Source organism: Phocoena sinus, chromosome 19, assembly GCF_008692025.1.
Source record: "Phocoena sinus isolate mPhoSin1 chromosome 19, mPhoSin1.pri, whole genome shotgun sequence".
NCBI classification, from domain to species: domain Eukaryota; kingdom Metazoa; phylum Chordata; class Mammalia; order Artiodactyla; family Phocoenidae; genus Phocoena; species Phocoena sinus.
Genome location: NC_045781.1, coordinates 23002542 through 23021690, shown reverse-complemented (window position 1 = coordinate 23021690; position 19149 = coordinate 23002542). Strand labels below are relative to the sequence as shown.

Sequence of the window (19149 nt, the reverse complement as noted above, 5' to 3'; positions counted from 1 at the left end):
ACAATGTTGATTCTTCCAATCCAAGAACATGGTATATCTCTCCACCTGTTTGTATCATCTTTAATTTCTTTCATCAGTGTCATAGTTTTCTGCATACAGGTCTTTTGTCTCCTTAGGTAGGTTTATTTCTAGGTATTTTATTCTTTTTTTTGTAATGGTAAATGGGAGTGTTTCCTTAATTTCTCTTTCAGGTTTTTCATCATTAGTGTATATCAATGCAAGAGACTTCTGTGCATTAATTTTGTATCCTGCTACTTTACCAAATTCATTGATTAACTCTAGTAGGTTTCTGGTAGAGTTTTTAGTAATCTCTATGTATAGTATCATATCATCTGCAAACAGTGTGTTTTTCAATTCTTATTGGTATACACCTAGGTATAGAAATGCAGAGTCATATGGCAATTCATTGTTTAGCTTTTGGAAGAATTACCAAACTGTTTTCCGTAGCTAATGCACCATTTTATATTCCCATCAGCAGTATACAAGAGTTCTATTTCTTTTAGCAGTTTGAGACATCTGAGTTAATTTTTGGTATATGGTATGAGATAGGGGTATAAATTCATTCTTTTTCATGGCTGAAAACTTTGGAATTAATATTTATAAAAGATAATCATTCTCCAGTCTCGGGAAAATATCACCCATGATAATATTAAGTTATTTTTCTTACACTTAAGGAATTAAAGATATAAATATAAGAGCTAAAACATAAAAGTCTTAGAAGAAAGCATAGGGGTAAATTTTCATAACCTTGGATTTGGAAATGGATTCTTAGATCTGACACCAAAAGAAAAAAGCAACACAAAAAAATTAGAACTGGATTTATCAAATTAAAAGCTTCTACACAGCACAGGACACTATCCAGAAACTGAAAAGACTGTACAGAATGGGAGAAAATATTGCAAATCATGCATCAGTTAAATATCTAGGATCTAGTCTATATAAAGAATTCTTACTACTCAAAGCAATAAATAACCCAATTTAAAAATAGGCAAAGGGGGCTTCCCTGGTGGCACAGTGGTTGAGAGTCCGCCTTCCGATGCTGGGGACGTGGGTTTGTGCCCCGGTCCGGGAAGATCCCACATGCCGCGGAGCGGCTGGGCCCGTGAGCCATGGCCGCTGAGCCTGCGCGTCCGGACCCTGTGCTCCGCAACGGGAGAGGCCACAACAATGAGAGGCCCACGTACCGCAAACAAAACAAAACAAAAAACATATGTATATGTCCACATAAAAACTTGTACATGAATATTCATAACAGCATTTAATTGTAATAGCCAAAAGTGGAAACAAGTCAAATGTCCATCAACAGTTGAACAGATTTACAAAAAATATAGCCATGTAATTAAATATTATTCAGGGATAAAAAAGACTGAAGTAGTGACACATGCTACAACATGGATGAACCTGAAAATATTATTCCAAGTGAAAGAAACCAGGCACAAAAGGCCACATGTTATATGATTCCATATATATGAAACGTCCAAAATAGGGAAATCCATAGAGCCAGAAAGCAAATTAGTGTTTGCCAGAGACTTGATGGTGGGGAGAATGAGAAGTTACTAATGAATACAGAGTTTCATTTTGAGGTGATGAAAATGTGAAATTAGATAGTGGTGATGGCTGCACACTGTGAATATACAAAAACGACTAAATTGTACACTCTGGAAGAGTGAATTTTAGAGTATGTGACAGAACTAAGAATAAATGCGTTTTTAAAATATCTTGCATGCAGATATTTTTGTTTTAAAACAGTGCTCATTTGATGTTTGCCTTAAGAAAAAAATTTTTCTTTTAGGAATTTATCATGGCATCCTGCATTGACCATTAAAAGTAAAATGCGGATTCCACATTCTCATGCGTTCATTGATCTAACTGAAGATTTTACAGCAGGTGAGTTGCACATAAATGTAAAGTATTTCTTTTAGGCTGCCAAAGAATGATGAGATTTTTACTGTTTTCCTAGTAGTCATTTGCTATTGAATTGAACATTAAGACCAAAATGTTAGAAGGTTATAAGGAAGTTAGTGATATCGGAAAAATGTAAAAAGTATTGGATGCAATAAATAAGTCTTTAGTTATTGTTTTTTGCTGTTTGTTAACCACATCAAAATTTGGATTATTGACTAATAAATGCTGTAAATTTAATTGTAAGAAAAATATTTACCTTATGTGTTAAAGAATTTCAAAGACTTCAAAAAATTTTTATTATGGAAAATTTTAAATATAGAAAAGTAGGCAGAATAGTATGATATACGCACATTTAATCATCACCCAGCTTCAACAATAATCAGTATATGGCCAATCTTGTTTCATCTGTATAACCACCCATGAGCCCTCCTCCCACCCTGATAATTTTATAGGAATTCCCAAGCATTGTATCATTTCATTTATAAATATTTCAATCTGTATCTCTAAATGATAGACTTTTTTATTTTTGACAACCTCACGATCATTTTCAAACATTAAAAAATTTAACAATATTCTCTTAATAACAAATGCTTATTCACTATTCAAAATGCCCCAATTCTCTCCTAAATGTTTCTATCAAATTAGGAGCTAAATGAGGTACATACATATGAAGAAAAAACACCTGTCTTACAGAATTTCTCGAAGTGTGGATTTTGCTGATAGTGTCCCCGTGATGTTAATATGTGACTGTGTCCCCTGTATTTCCTCTAAGCCAGTGATTAGATTTAAGCAGCTATTGATGATCATTGTCAAGTCCACTATTTCAAAAGGATTTACAAAATCATAGCACCCTAAATCTATCACTCCTCAACATATATTATCAGCTGGAATTTTCTATTTAAAACAAACAAACAAAAGGAATATCTATTATTATCTTTGTAGTCACCCGAAGTACAGTTGAGACAGGCAGGTTAAATGCTTAAATTTTCTTCCTTCTCATTTTTTTCCAGTTTTTTTTAATGTGGTAAAATACACGTAATGTAAAATTTCCATTGTGACCTTTTTTTTTTTTTTGCGATACACGGGCCTCTCACCATTGTGGCCTCTCCCATTGCGGAGCAGAGGCTCCGGATGCGCAGGCTCAGCGGCCATGGCTCACGGGACCAGCCGCTCCACGGCACATGGGATCCTCCCAGACCGGGGCACGAACCCGTGTCCCCTGCATCAGCAGGCAGACTCTTAACCACTGCGCCACCAGGGAAGACCCCATTGTGACCATTTTTAAGTATGTGGTTCAGTAGTATTAAATACATCCATAGTATTGACCATCTAGCTCTTTTCATCTTGTAAAACTGAAACTCTACACCCATTAAACCGTAACTCCTCATTCATCCCTTTCCCCCAGCTTGTGGCAACCACTGTTCTACTTTGCTTTTTGACCACTAAAAGTACTTTGAATAAGTGAAATCATACAGTGTGTGTTATTTTTAACTGGCTTATTTCACTTAGTGTAATATCCTTAAAATTCATCCATGTTGTAGCATAAGTCAGAATTTTCTTCGTTTTTTTTTTTTTTTTTTTTTTTTTTTTTTTTTTTTTTTTTTGCGGTACGCGGGCTTCTCATGTTGTGGCCTCTCCCGTTGAGGAGCACAGACTGCGGACGCGCAGGCTCAGCGGCCATGGCTCACAGGCCTAGTCGCTCCGCGGCATGTGGGATCTTCCCAGACTGGGGCACGAACCCATGTCCCCTGCATCGGCAGGCGGACTCTCAACCACTGCGCCACCAGGGAAGCCCAACTTTCTTCCTTTTTAAAGCTGAATTGTATATAACCACATTTTGCTCAGCTTCCACATTTTAGCTGTTGTGAATAATGTTGCTGTGAACTTTCATGTACAAACATCTCTTAGAGATCCTGCTTTCAGTTCTTTGGGGTATATATCCAGAAGTGAAATTGCTGGATCATATGATAATTTTGTGTTTAATTTTTTGAGGAATGGGCATCACAGAAACTTTATCGTTTTACATTCCCACCAACAGTGTACAAGGGTTCCAGTTTCTCCACATACTTGCCAGTATTTGTTATTTTCTTTTTTTTCATAGTAGTCATTCTAATAGGTATAATGTGATATCTCATTGTAGTGTGGGTTTGTTCTGTTTCTTTGGTTTTTTGCCACTCCACGTGGCTTGCTGGATCTTAGTCCCCAAACAGGGATTGAGGGATTGAACCCGGCCCCAGCAGTGAAAGCACTGAGTCCTAACCACTGGACTGCCAGGGAATTCCCTCTTTGTAGTTCTGATTTGCATTTTTCCTAGTGATTAGTGATGTTGAGCACCTTTTCATGTCCTTATTGGCTATTTGCATATCTTTTTTGGAGAAGTGTGTACTTAAGTCCTGTGCCCATTTTTCAATTGGGTTGTTTCTTTGGTGTTGTTAAGTTTTAGTTAGTCTGTGTTCATAATATTGCTCCCTCATCAGATACATGATTTACAAATATTTTCTCTCATTCTGTGGGATATCTTTTTACTCTGTTGATAGTGTCTTTGTATGCAAAAAATTTTTTAATTTCATGAAGTCCAGTTTTTCTGTTGTTTCTTTGTGGCCTTGTGCCTTTGGTGTCCTATCCAAAAGGTCATTGCCAGATGCACTGTCATGAAGCTTTTGCCCTATATTTTCTCTTGAGAGTTTTATACTTTTATCCCTTACATTTAGAACTTTGAACCATTTTGAGTTAATTTATATATGTGATGTTAGATAAGGGTCCAACTTCATTACTAGCACCATTTATTTTTTTTTAATATTTATTTTTTTGGCTATGTCAGGTCTTTGTTGCGGTGCACAGGCTTCTCTCTAGTTGTGGCATGGGGATTTTCTCTCTGTAGTTGTGGTGCACAGGCTGCAGAGCGTGTGAGCTCTGTAGTTTGCAGCACTCGGGCTCTCTTGTTGAGGCGCTCGAGCTCAGCAGTTGGGGCATGCAGGCTTAGTTGCCCTGCAGCATGTGGGATCTTAGTTCCCTAATGAGGGATTGAACCCATATCCCCTGCACTGGAAGGCAGATTCTTTACCACTGGACCACCAGGGAAGTCCCATAGCACCATTTATTAAAAGGACTTGTCTTTTCCCCACTTACCACCCTTGTCAAAATTCATTTGACTGTATACTCAAGGGTTTATTTCTGGGTTCTCTGTTATTTCACTGATCTATATGTCTGTATTTATGCTGGTACCTCACTGGGGTTTTTTTGGGTTTGTTTTAAACTTTTTATTTTATATTGGAATATAGCCAATTATGTTGTGATAGTTGCAGGTGCTCAGCAAAGCGACTCAGCCATACATATACATGTATCCATTCTCCCCCAAACTCCCCTCCCATCCAGGTTGCCACATAACATTGAGGAGAGTTCGCTGTAGTACTATCCTGGTTTAATTACTACAGCTTTGGAATATGTTTAGTAATCGGGAAGTGTGAGTCCTCCAACTTTGTTCTTTTTCAACATTGTTTTGACTATTTTAGGAGGTCCCTTGAGATTCTATACAAATTTTAGGACAGGTTTTTCTGTATCTATAAAAAGTGCCATTGAGATTTTGGTAAGGATTGTTCTGAATCTATAGGTCACTTTGGGTAGTATTGACATCTTAACAATATTGTCTTTCAGTCCATGAACATGCAATGTGTTTTTCTTTATTTGTCTTCTTAATGATTTCTTCCAACAATGTTTTATAGTTTTTAATTATATAAGTCTTTCACCTCCTTGGTTAAGTTAATTCCTAAGTATTTTATTCATTTTGATTCTATTATAAATGAAATGTTTTCTTAATTTCCTTTGTGGATTTTTCATTGTAAGTGTTTAGAAATGCAGCTGATTTTTGCATGTTAATTTGTATCCTACTACTTTTCTGAATTCATTTATTAGTCTGAACAGGTTTTTTTTTTTTTTGGTAGAATCTTTAGGGTTTTCTACATATAAGATCATATCATCTATGAACAGAGATAATTTTACTTTTCTCTTTCTAACTTGGGTGCCTTTTATTTCTTTTTCTTATTCCTCCCTTTTTTTTTTTTTTTTTACCAGTTTTCAAACACTTCTAATCAGCTTTTGCAATTACATTTTTATATAGTATACTAATTGCAAATGAGTAAAGCATGCCTGGTGGTTGGTAAAAGTAATAAAACTTCCTTTAAAAGTATTTTATGAATTTACATTCCCAAAATCGTGCAAGAGGGTTCCCTTTTCTCCACACCCTCTCCAGCATTTATCGTTTGTAGATTTTTTGATGATGGCCATTCTGACCGGTGTGAGATGATATCTCATTGTTGTTTTGATTTGCATTTCTCTAATGATTAATGATGTTGAGCATCCTTTCATGTGTTTGTTGGCAATCTGTATATCTTCTTTGGAGAAATGTCTGTTTAGGTCTTCTGCCCATTTTTGGATTGGGTTGTTTGTTTTTTTGTTATTGAGCTGCATGAACTGCTTGTAAATTTTGGAGATTAATCCTTTGTCAGTTGCTTCATTTGCAAATATTTTCTCCCATCTGAGGGTTGTCTTTTGGTCTTGTTTATGGTTTCCTTTGCTGTGCAAAAGCTTTTAAGTTTCATTAGGTCCCATTGGTTTATTTTTGTTTTGATTTCCATTTCTCCAGGAGGTGGGTCAAAAAAGATCTTGCTGTGATTTATGTCATAGAGTTTTCTGCCTATGTTTTCCTCTAAGAGTTTGATAGTGTCTGGACTTACATTTAGGTCTTAAATCCATTTTGAGTTTATTTTTGTGTATGGTGTTAGGGAATGTTCTAGTTTTATACTTTTACATGTAGCTGTCCAGTTTTCCCAGCATCACTTATTGAAGAGGCTGTCTTTTCTCCACTGTATATTCTTGCCTTCTTTATCAAAGATAAGGTGACCATATGTGCGTGGGTTTGTCTCTGGGCTTTCTATCCTTTCCCATTGATCTATATAACTGTTTTTGTGCAAATATTATTTGCTACCTGTTTTTCAAAAAAGTTGAGGAGTTAAAGCGTAAAATACTTTTTTAAAAATTTTATTTTAATTAATTTATTTTTTAACATCTTTATTGGAGTATAATTGCTTTACAATGGTGTGTTAGTTTCTGCTTTATAACAAAGTGGATCAGCTATACATATACATATATCCACATATCTCCTTCCTCTTGTGTCTCCCTCCCACTCTCCCTATCCCACCTGTCTAGGTGGTCACAAAGCACCCAGCTGATCTGCCTGTGCTATGCGACTGCTTCCCACTAGCTATCTATTTTACATTTGGTAGTGTATGTATGTCCATGCCACTCTCTCACTTTGTCCCAGCTTACCCTTCCCCCTCCCCATATCCTCAAGTCCATTCTCTAGTAGGTCTGTGTCTTTATTCCTGTCTTGCCCCTAGGTTCTTCATGACCTTTTTTTTTTTCTTAGATTCCATATATATGTGTTAGCATACAGTATTTTTCTCTTTCTGACGTACTTCACTCTGTATTACAGACTCTAGGACTATCCACCTCGCTACAAATAACTCAATTTCGTTTCTTTTTATGGCTGAGTAATATTCCATTGTATATATTTGCCACATCTTCTTTATCCATTCATCTGTCGATGGACATCATTCCATTCATATTCACACACACACACACTCACAGACAGACTTGTTTTTTACAATTCCTTTTTGAAGAAAGGTATATTTTACGTTTGAGGTTTTAGAAACTTAGTTTCTTTCAGTTCAGTAATATTAGATTTCCTTAATCAACACCAACTCCGCCTGTAAGGAATTTTTTTTTTATGAAAGAGGAAGTGATTGTTGTCAGATGTTGGAAAATATATCCAAAGAGGTATCTCAGTAGATTTTACGTTTTATTTGAAAATGACATGAATACAAGTCATCCCATTACAACAATTGGAAAATCCAAAAGTAAATATGTATAAATTCTTTAAAGCATACTTTTAATTGTTGAAGTACTGTTGAACTTCACTAATTTTTTTTCCATTTTAACATCTTTATTGGAGTATAATTGCTTTACAATGGTATGTTAGTTTCAGCTTCACAACAAAATGAATCAGTTATATATATACATATGTTCCCATATCTCTTCCCGCTTGTGTCTCCCTCCCTCCCATCCTCCCTATCCCACCCCTCCAGGCGGTCACAAAGCACCGAGCTGATCTCCCTGTGCTCTGCGGCTGCTTCCCACTAGCTATCTACCTTACGTTTGGCAGTGTATATATGTCCATGCCTCTCTCTCGCTTTGTCACAGTTTACCCTTCCCCCTCCCCATAGCCTCATGTCCATTCTCTAGTAAGTCTGTGTCTTTATTTCTGTTTCACCCCTAGGGTTTTCATGACATTTTTTTTTCTTAAATTCCATGTATATGTGTTAGCATACGGTATTTGTCTCTCTCTTTCTGACTTACTTCACTCTGTATGACAGACTCTAGGTCTATCCACCTCAATACAAATAGCTCAATTTCGTTTCTTTTTATGGCTGAGTAATATTCCATTGTATATATGTGCCACATCTTCTTTATCCATTCATCCGATGATGGACTCAGGTTGTTTCCATCTCTGGCCTATTGTAAATAGAGCTGCAATGAATATTTTGGTACATGACTCTTTTTGAATTATGGTTTTCTCAGGGTATATGCCCAGTAGTGGGATTGCTGGGTCATATGGTAGTTCTATTTGTAGTTTTTTAAGGAACCTCCATACTGTTCTCCACAGTGGCTGTATCAATTTACATTCCCACCAACAGTGTAAGAGGATTCCCTTTTCTCCACACCCTCTCCAGCATTTATTATTTCTGGATTTTTTGATGATGGCCATTCTGACTGGTGTGAGATGATATCTCATTGTAGTTTTGATTTGCATTTCTCTAATGATTAGTGATGTTGAGCATTCTTTCATGTGTTTGTTGGCAGTCTATATATCTTCTTTGGAGAAATGTCTGTTTAGGTCTTCTGCCCATTTTTGGATTGGGTTGTTTGTTTTTTTGTTATTAAGCTGCATGAGCTGCTTATAAATTTTAGAGCTTAATCCTTTGTCAGTTGCTTCATTTGCAAATATTTTCTCCCATTCTGAGGGTTGTCTTTTGGTCTTGTTTATGGTTTCCGTTGCTGTGCAAAAGCTTTTAAGTTTCATTAGGTCCCATTTGTTTATTTTTGTTTTTATTTCCATTTCTATAGGAGGTGGGTCAAAAAGGACCTTGCTGTGATTTATGTCATAGAGTGTCCTGCCTATGTTTTCCTCTAAGAGTTTGATAGTTTCTGGCCTTACATTTAGGTCTTTAATCCATTTTGAGCTTATTTTTGTGTATGGTGTTAGGGAGTGATCTAATCTCATACTTTTACATGTAGCTGTCCAGTTTTCCCAGCACCACTTATTGAAGAGGCTGAACTTCACTAATTTATTCAAAAAAGCTGTGGCTTGACGGGGGATGTGAACATAGATATGTGATTTCAGGATGTATTCTTCAAAGAAGTAACACCAAAACATTTTCATTTCTGCTTTACTCTCCCATCCTAAAGTCAATATCCAAGAGTGAAGAATGAAAGGGAATACTGGTGGAAATGCTGGCCTTAAGTACAGCTGTGAAATAGGTGAAACCTATCTTGAGGTCCCTTCATCTGTACTTGGTCTCTCTCATCCTCTTGGGGCTCTGGTGACATTACTGTCTTTTCTTCAGCCAGCTGATGTTCTCAAACTGACCCCCAGTTGCCCTGAATTTTCCACAAAGTTAATTTCATCCCTTGCAGTAAACTTTTCCCTTACAATCTATCCCAACAAAAGTTTTGCAGTGTATAATGCCTAGCCCAAGTGAAAACAAGGTAAAGGTTCGCTGCTACAGATTTTCCCTGGCCAAACAGGACATGCATTTCAAAAGAGGCCTTGGGATTCAAGGGATTCATACCTTGCTATTGAGGAATTAATTCCTGAACTTATTGTTTACCTGTGTCCTGCCTTATAGAGCATGTGGGTCATCAAAACCTTCTTATAGGTTTGCCATAAATAAAAGGAACAGTCTGAATCATTGATCATTTAAATTAGAGATTTATTATATTTAAATAAAAGAAGACTCACTTTAAAAGGAATATCATAAATACTGGCATTAAAATTTTAACAGATTATAACATAGGTATACACAGGAAACATAACCTCTTTGTTTTCTAAAATCAAGGCTCTGTGCCTTGGGCAGGTATTGGAGAAATGGAATTTAAACTTCTCAATTAAAATTATGTATCTTGGTCTCTTGAGGGTTTTAATTTATTGGTTAAATTTTCAGTTTTTCTGGATATTAACCCATTTCTCTTCTCCTAGCAAAAATGGCAACTGGGTGAGCGTAAGGATAGGCTTATATGTCCTCAGGGAATTGGAAGAAGACGTCTTTCTTTGTATCTGCTCTGAGGTTCTTACACAGCCATATTGATGGCCCTTGTGTATTAAGTAACTTGCTGGTATTTGGCAGCTGGAGACCTCCTGATCTCTTCTCCTTGCTCAGTCAGAGCCTCACAGTCTTCCCTGGTTGACTTGATCCTGCCTTGAATCTGATTCTGTTTTAATGGATTCCTCTGAAGCTCCACCTCTTCCATTCAGCCCTCTGACTTGGATTGTCCACTGTTCATCGTCTACCATGGAATTCATTTGCCTTCTACCATAGTAGTAGCCCTTGGAAGATCCATTGGCCCTCGGCTTGGCTACTGTTGATATTCAGCACAGGGGGTCTTAAGTCCCTTTGCCACACGTGAAATTGAAGGGAAGTTTGAGAATACTAGGTTACACCCTCCATGCTCTGTTTTTGTTCTGTGAAGATAACCCCTGTACATAGCTATCATCTCAAAAGATAGGCTCCTCCCTGAATTCCAGTAGCAGGGTCCTGGTCTTCCTTTGTACTCTGCTTTCCTTTCAACTTCATCATTGTTATCCCCCTCGAGGTTGAACCCTCACATTGAGGGTGGTCAGGGAAACTGGCCTTGACTCTACTCTGTCTTCCTGCAATCTCCGACTCCTCCTCTTTACCACAAGCCTTCTCATTGCTTCCCTAGGTAGCTAACATCCAGACTTGAGTTGTTTCTACCTGTGACTTAAAGTAAAATTTGTTCAGATCCTTAGGTTTTTCTTTTAATATGTAAACAGAATTCTGGGGATTTAGATATCTGTTTTCATTCTTAACAAAGTCTGACTTTAAATACTTTTTTCTGGATAGAGACTCAATAACTGCCATTTTTGGAAATCAAAAGCTGAATATTCTCTCTTTTTTGCAGTCCTGCTCTAATAACCCTAATCTTTTCCTAGGCCAGCAGTTCTCTAAGTGTGGTCTGGGTATCCCTGAGGATCCCAAAGACCCCTTTGGAGGGTCCATGAGGGCAAAATAATTTTCATAAAAACTATAAGACATTATTTGCCTTTTCACTGTCATTCTTGCTCTCATTGTCTCACAAGTGTACAATAGAGTTTTCCAGAAATTTAAAAACATATAATGACCTCATCGTTCTGACGTCTTGTATGTGTGCTTATGTATTCTTATGTTTTAAAAATGTTTCAGTTTTAAGTTTTATAGTAAATTATATCAATAGATATAGCTCACATAGACAAAACCTCTTTGGGGTCCTCAGTAATTTTTAAGAGTTTAAAGAGATCCTGTCACCAAAAAGCTTGAGATCTGCTGCCCGAAGTAAATGGATGCTTCTAGCTAACTGGGGTCACTGTACAAAGTAATGAGAAAGAGTAATGTAATATCCTTCATACATACATACATTTATCAAGCAAAGATAAGATCTTGGCTGTGACAACTCAGATAGATTATAACAATTTCTCTAAGCATTCCCCGACCCCTCTTTCTTGTTCCTGCCAAATAATTATCATAGTCCTAGCATCTGACACACAGCCAAATGTAGGAACTTAGAGGCTGATCTATTGGTGAGGTGTTCAGTTCCTTCACATGGGTTCTCAGAAGAAGAATTGCTGAATCATATGGTAGTTGTATTCTTAATTTTTGAGGAACCTCCGTATTGTTTTCCACGGTGACTATACCAATTTATAATCTTACCAGGAGTGCCCAAGGGTTCCCTTTTCTCCACATCCCCAATAGCATTTGTTACCTGTCTTTTTTTTTTTAATATATAAATTTATTTTATTTTTTATTTATTTCTGGCTGTGTTGGGTCTTCGTAGCTGCGCGAGGGCTTTCTCTAGTTGCAGAGAGCAGGGGCTACTCTTCGTTGCAGTGCGCGGACTTCTTACTGTGGTGGCTTCTCTTGTTGCAGAGCATGGGCTCTAGGCACGCAGGCTTCAGTAGTTGTGGCACGTGGGCTTCAGTAGTTGTAGCTCAGGGGCTCTAGAGCACAGGCTCAATAGTTGTGGCACACAGGCTTAGTTGCTCCGCGGCATGTGGGATCTTCCCGCACCAGGTATCGAACCCATGTACCCTGCATTGGCAGGCAGATTCTTAACCACTGCGCCACCAAGGTAGTCCTTTTTTGATGCTACCCATTCTAACAGGTGTGAGGTGACATCTCGTAATTTTGATTTGCATTTCAATGTGACCTGGAAATTTCTTTAATATCACAAATCCTTTTTCACTAATTCATCAATTTCAATAATTATTTACTGAGCCTCTACTCTGCAAGGCATTATACTAGAAACCAAGGGATCAAAGATGAAAAACAAGATCTCCAGACTCAAGAGCTACAATGGTATGAATCTCAAGGATGTCATTATAGCAAGACAACACTCTGTTCGTGCTGCATTCAGAAGTTTAATTGAGCATACTAATTGTATGCTCATAACAGCATTGTATGCTGTTTCTTAAACACTGCAAAGCAAGGTCCAATCTCAGGGCTTGGGTCAAGTAGCTGTTTTCTCTGCCTGGAATATTATTCCTTCATATATCCATATCACCTCTGTTTTGCAGAAAGCTTTACTTTCTGTTTCAAGGTTCATAGGATTTGCTGGCAAAATAACCACTCTACACTCAGTTAAACAAGAATTTAGAGAGACTTTATTGAATTAACAAAGATTACAGTATACTAATTAAGAAAAGAATAGTATAACTAAGAAAGAAAAGACAGAGGTTTATACGTCACCAAATTGGGGAAGCACCTACATCCAGATCCAAGCAGTGCTGGGAAGTCCCTTGAACAGCAGTCTCTGGAGTCCCAGTTGGGAAGGCCCCAGGCGGTGCGTCTACCCCACGGGTAAGACTTTAGTTTGCCACTCGATGGAGCCCAGCTTTTAGCAACAGGCCGCAGACTGATAACAGTCAGCCTACGTGCAAGTTTGCAGCTCTGGTTGTTGTCATAAATGCCTTGGTCTTAACTCTAAGTCTTGGATTGTTCTTGATCCCCAGGGTCTGGCCAGACCCTCAAGGTGCAAGAAATCCCATGACTTACTCTCTATCTTATCTAATGGATTACAGATGTGTGCTGGCACCACCCCTGCTGGCCTGGGTGTAGCTCAGCAGTTTGGCATGCAGCCAGCTGTAGAGTCATTAGTACTGCCTCTGAAGCCTGAACAAGACTACTTTACCAGCTTCCCCAACAACCTCTTTCAAGTTATTTCTCCAAATAAACTTTACTTCCTTCACATCTTCACTCACATGTCATCTTATTTGTCAGTGAGGCCTGCTGTATCTGAAATTGCAACTTTCACGCACTTCCCTGTGCTCTTTCTCTGCTTTCGTTTTTCTCCAAAGCCCTTTCACCTGCTGAAATAATATAAACTTATTTTTATTATGTCTTCTTATACTATATCATAAATTCCATGAGGGCAGGGATTTTTTTGCTGTTCTGTTCACTGTTGTTTCTTCAGTGCCTAGAACAGGGCCTGGCACTGAATAGGGACTTGATGAATATCTGTTGAATAGTAAAAATTTTGGCAGCAGAACAGAATCTGAAGACAGCTAGCATATTTTTATGTGCTCAAACTGTCCCTAATTGGTAGGCCTCTTTCAGCTAAAGATTTAACAGCTAACCAACAGCTAACTCTTGATAAAAATGGTATTTGTTTCCAGAAGTTCAAACACATGATTAAATGGGTTTTCTTTTAAAACACCACAAGGGATTTCTCAGAACTATATACAAAACTTAAAAACTTTGGCAGTGGGAATTTCATCTAAGCAGATGTAGAAAATAATGGAGACATTTCTCAAGAGTTCTGTCCATTTTTCTAAAAATACAAATTAAACCATTCCAACCCTTAAGATAACATAAGGTTATCTTATAAATCCCTTCTAAATGCATTCAGTTTGAACTGATTCAGATTCTTTTCTGAGTAATAGCTGATCTCTATCAGCAGAGATGAAGAGACCTGTTTACTAAAAACTGCAGTTGTTTTTGATGTTATCTGATAAGGATAGGGCACCAGGGAGACAAAGTATTAGGAAATATCTTTTTGTAAGCATCCTATAACTTTTCTGATACTTTCTCTGATACTTTCACACGTTTATACCTAAACACTTCTGTGTAAATTGTAGCAATTTACACTTGCTTATCTTATAACTATTAGTACCTATTATTAGTACCTGGTCTTAATCCAGAGATGCCCACCCCTTCCTCACCCCTCCCCCCAAAAGTCTTATCACAGTATCAAATCTGCCATAATTTTTTTAGTTTTTACCTGAGAGTCAAGAATTAATAATAAAAATAATCACTACCATTTATTGAGCACTTAGAATGAGCCTGGCCCTCTTCTAAGCAGTCTATATGGATTCACTTATTTAATCATCATGACAACATTATGGAACAAGTTCTGTTATTAACCCCATTATGTATACTGTGAAACCAACATAGAGAGGTTAAATAATTTCCCCAGAAATTACACCATAAAATCCCAAAGGCTTTCTGCCTCTAAACTTACACTTTATTATACATTTTACATAACTTTAGAGCTATACTCTTAATATTGTTGTGGTCCTAAACCCTTCTGAGAATCCGGGGGAAGTTATAGAACCTCTCCCAAGAAAAAATGCCCATAAAAATAAAATTTTATGTTCATGAATACCCTAAGAACTATCCATAAATTCTCTCAAAGGATCCCCAGTTAAGAATGAAGTAATACAGCTCACTTTAAATGTTCAAACATTACAGACATATATGATGCAGAACACAAAAGTCCCACATTACCTGATATTAATGTTGTTATTGCTTTGGTTTGTGTTTACCAGATGTTTTTTTAAGCATGTGATTTTATTTTGGGTTTTTTTTTAATGATTTAAAGACTATATTAAAATGTAAAGCCTCTACTCATCAGAAGATATCATTAAAATAAATTGGGAAGACAGCCACAAGTTGGGAGAAGATATTTGCAACATATGTAACCAAGCATGAACTGAGTTCCAAAATAATTATAAATCAAGATAAAAGACCACCTACTATAAAAATAGGCAAAAAATATGGACAGGCATATCACAAAAGTACAAATAGGAAAGGTCAATAAACGTACATGTTCAACATCTACAGAAATCAGAGGAATTAAGTGAAAGCATTCTGCATTCAGCACTGACGTTTTTTGTTTTTTCTTTTCCCATTTATTTACTCTGAAAACTTCCAAGCATTCAGAGAATATTTTAAAACTTATTCAATACTATTCACCTTGAACAATTTTTAACATTTTGCTATATTTTCATATATATACATGCATGCATGCATACATACATACATAAGTAAAGAGAGAGGGTTTCCTTAAACTATTTAAAAGTGAGTTGTGGACATCTTGACACTTCACCTGTAAATACTTTAACATGCATCTCCAAAGAACAAGGAAGTTCTCCTACCCAACCACAATACCATTATTACACCTAAGAAAATTAGTAGTTATCCCATAAAATCATATCCCATAAAATCACAGTTATTCCAAAAATACCTTACATAACTTCGTTTCTTCCCTATTAAGGACCCAGTTAAAACTCACATATGCATTTGGTTATTATTTCTCTATAATCTCCTAATCTAGCTATACTCTTGCTTTTTTTTTTTTTTTAAATGATATTGATTTTTTGAAGAGTCCAGGACACTTGTATTATATAAGGTTCCACATTATGGATTTATCTGGTTGTTTCCACATGATGTTTAACTTTTCAGCACCAGCTTCTTAAAGTAAAAAATAGAAGGTACTCCAGTAAGCTCAGTGATATTGGCTTGGTATGTTTTTACAAAATAGATGAACTTTTTTTTTCATTCATTATGAAGAAAAGGAGGGAAAAAATACTATAAATATTTCAACTATCTTTTTAAAAAATTGAAGTATCAAGTGTAATGAGTGCTTATTATATTAGTTGTATTTCCACAAAAACAGTAGTATGTGGGTCATTGCAGTTATAGGGTCTCTTTGTGATCTTTTAAAAAACATTAAATATTTTTAAGTTACTTTTTTCTTATATTAGTGCAATATGTTGATTATTGGGTAGAATAACAACATGGAATTTCTTCCTTTGATTCAAATTAAGTAGAATTTGTTGCATGAAGTACAATTTTTTCTCATGTGTTAAAAACAAAACTATATTTCAGTACACGAGATTCTAATATGTTGTACATCTATTCTTTGGGTCTATGCAAAGATATTTATGCTCATGTTTTATATTCTAGAAATAAAAATCATCACTTACCTATAAGCTCAGTCTATAAAAACTGTTGAGATCAAACAAAATAGTTCAAGTCAATTGGGCATTTGGTAACAAGTGGAAATATATTCCAGATATTTATCACAGAACGGTAAGTGAACAGTTTGTTAACAACCACACACACTGGCTCCAGGTGGCCAGAGCCAAGCTCCTGTAGGGAGCGGTGGCCGTGGCATCCACCCAGGTCGGGCTTTGGGTTCGTCTCCTCACAGCCTAGGTTTTGCGCAAGTCCCTTTTGTCCTTTGAGACTTTGTCTCCTCATTTGTAAAAATAGCTTGATACGGTGGCTTTAGAGTGTTCATCACCAAGAACTATAATAAGAAAATATTTTCTTTCATAACCTGTACACACAGTTATACCATGTATGTTTATAGATACATACCTATACATGTATAAACGCTTTTATATTTCAACACTTACCCATACTATGTGTGTTATACTTTATTTTAAATTGTTGACGAAATTCATTTCATGACCCATAAAGAGTTTTGAGCCCTTGGTTTGAAAAAACGATTCAGTTAGTTTCAGATTTACTACCAAAATGATTCTGCCACTTTGGTCATTCAGTCAGCAAACATTTATCGAGCATTTATCACGTGCCTATGTGAACAAAACAAATCTCAAAAAAACCCTGCCTAGTGGCTACAGAGAGGGGCCTCAGGCAGAAGCTCTGATGCTACAGGGACTCCTGAAAGGCCAATGGACTTTGGAGACTCCTGTTTATGCTCTAGGGTGAGCCTTTCAAAGAGATACTTGCTCACCACAGCCTGTGGACCAGCCAGCCTGTGGAGGTTGGTCAGATGGTCGCCATCTTCTTGATTAGTTTCACCTGCTCCTCCAGGAAGCAGCTCCTCAGGAAGTCACAGAGGTGGGAGTCTGTGTGGGCAGAACCCAGGGCACGCAGATCCAATAGTGCCGGGTTCAGGTTCTTCTCCCTAAGAATGGTGGCTTCCACAGCATCCTGGGTTTTACCCCACTCATCTTGAGAAGGCTTCCGTGCATCCTGGAAGAGGGTGCGGCCGCAGCACTGGTTCTGCATCTTCAAGAGATGCTGGGCACCCTCACACTTCTCCTCGGCCAATTGGCAAAGAAAGTGGCCTACACCATCCAGAGTCACATTGTTGCTGTCAAAATAAAAGCCTAGAGAGAGCCGTGTGGCTGACAGGGTCTTTGTGCTCTGGCCAGGTGTCAGGCCTGTGCCTCTGAGGTGGCAGAGCTGAGATCAGGACATTGGCCCTCCACATATCTCCCGGCTCCACATAATATCAAACACCGAAAGCTGTCCCAGAGATCTCCATCTCAACACTAAGACCCAGCTCCACTCAACGACCAGCAAGCTACAGTGCTGGACACCCTATGGCAAACAACTATCAAAACAGGAACATAACCCCACCCATAGCAGAGAGGCTGCCTAAAATCATAATAAGGTCACAGACACCCCAAAACACACCACCAGATGAGGTACTGCCCACCAGAAAGACAAGATCCAGCCTCATCCACCAGAAAACAGGCACCAGTCCCCTCCACCAGGAAGCCTACACAACCCACTGAACCAACCTTAGCCACTGGGGGCAGACACCAAAAACAAAGGGAAATACAAACCTCACAGCCTGTGAAAAGGAGACCCCAAATACAGTAAGTTAAGCAAAATGAGAAAACAGAGAAACACACAGCAGATAAGGAGCAAGGTAAAAACCCACCAGGCCAAACAAATGAAGAGGAAATAGGCAGTCTACCTGAAAAAGAATACAGAGTAATGATAGTAAAGATGATCCAAAATCTTGGAAATACAAAGGAGAAAATACAAGAAACGTTTAACAAGGACCTACAAGAATTAAAGAGCAACAAACAATGATGAACAACACAATACATGAAATGAAAAATTCTCTAGAAGGAATCAATAGCAGAATAACTGAGGCAGAAGAACGGATAAGTAACCTGGAAGATAAAATAGTGGAAATAACTACTGCAGAGCAGAATAAAGAAAAAAGAAGGAAAACAATTGACGACATTCTGAGAGACCTCTGGGACAGCATTAAATGCACCAACATTTGAATTATAGGGGTCCCAGAAGAAGAAGAGAAGAAGAAAGGGACTGAGAAAATATTTGAAGAGATTATAGTGGAAAACTTCCCTAATATGGGAAAGGAAATAGTTAATCAAGTCCAGGAAGCGCAGAGAGTCCCATACAGGATAAAGCCAAGGAGAAACATGCCAAGACACATATTAATCAAACTATCAAAAAGTAAATAAAAAGAAAAAATATTAAATCAGCAAGGGATCCCCATAAGGTTAACAGCTGATCTTTCAGCAGAAACTCTGCAAGCCAGAAGGGAGTTGCAGGACATATTTAAAGTGATGAAAGGGAACAACGTACAACCAAGATTACTCTACCCAGCAAGGATCTCATTCAGATTCGATGGAGAAATGAAAACCTTTACAGACAAGCAAAAGGTAAGAGAATTCAGCACCAGTAAACCAGCTTTACAACAGAAGCTAAAGGAACTTCTCTATGCAGGAAACACAAGAGAAGGAAAAGACCTACAATAACAAAACAATTAAGAAAATGGTGATAGGAACATACATATCAATAATTACGTTAATTGTAAATGGATTACATGCTCCCACCAAAA

At 37.5% G+C, this 19149-nt stretch overlaps 1 protein-coding gene across 4 annotated transcripts in view; it reads left to right on the top strand.

Annotated features, from left to right (window-relative positions):
• ITFG1 (integrin alpha FG-GAP repeat containing 1) overlaps positions 1–19149 on the top strand; it is a 249392-nt gene that overhangs the window by 25315 nt on the left and 204928 nt on the right. For all 4 annotated transcript variants that reach the window (XM_032614034.1, XM_032614035.1, XM_032614036.1 and 1 more), the window contains exon 6: positions 1793–1887. In XM_032614034.1, the coding sequence (XP_032469925.1) occupies positions 1793–1887 (95 nt within the window). The remainder of the gene's footprint in view (positions 1–1792; positions 1888–19149) is intronic.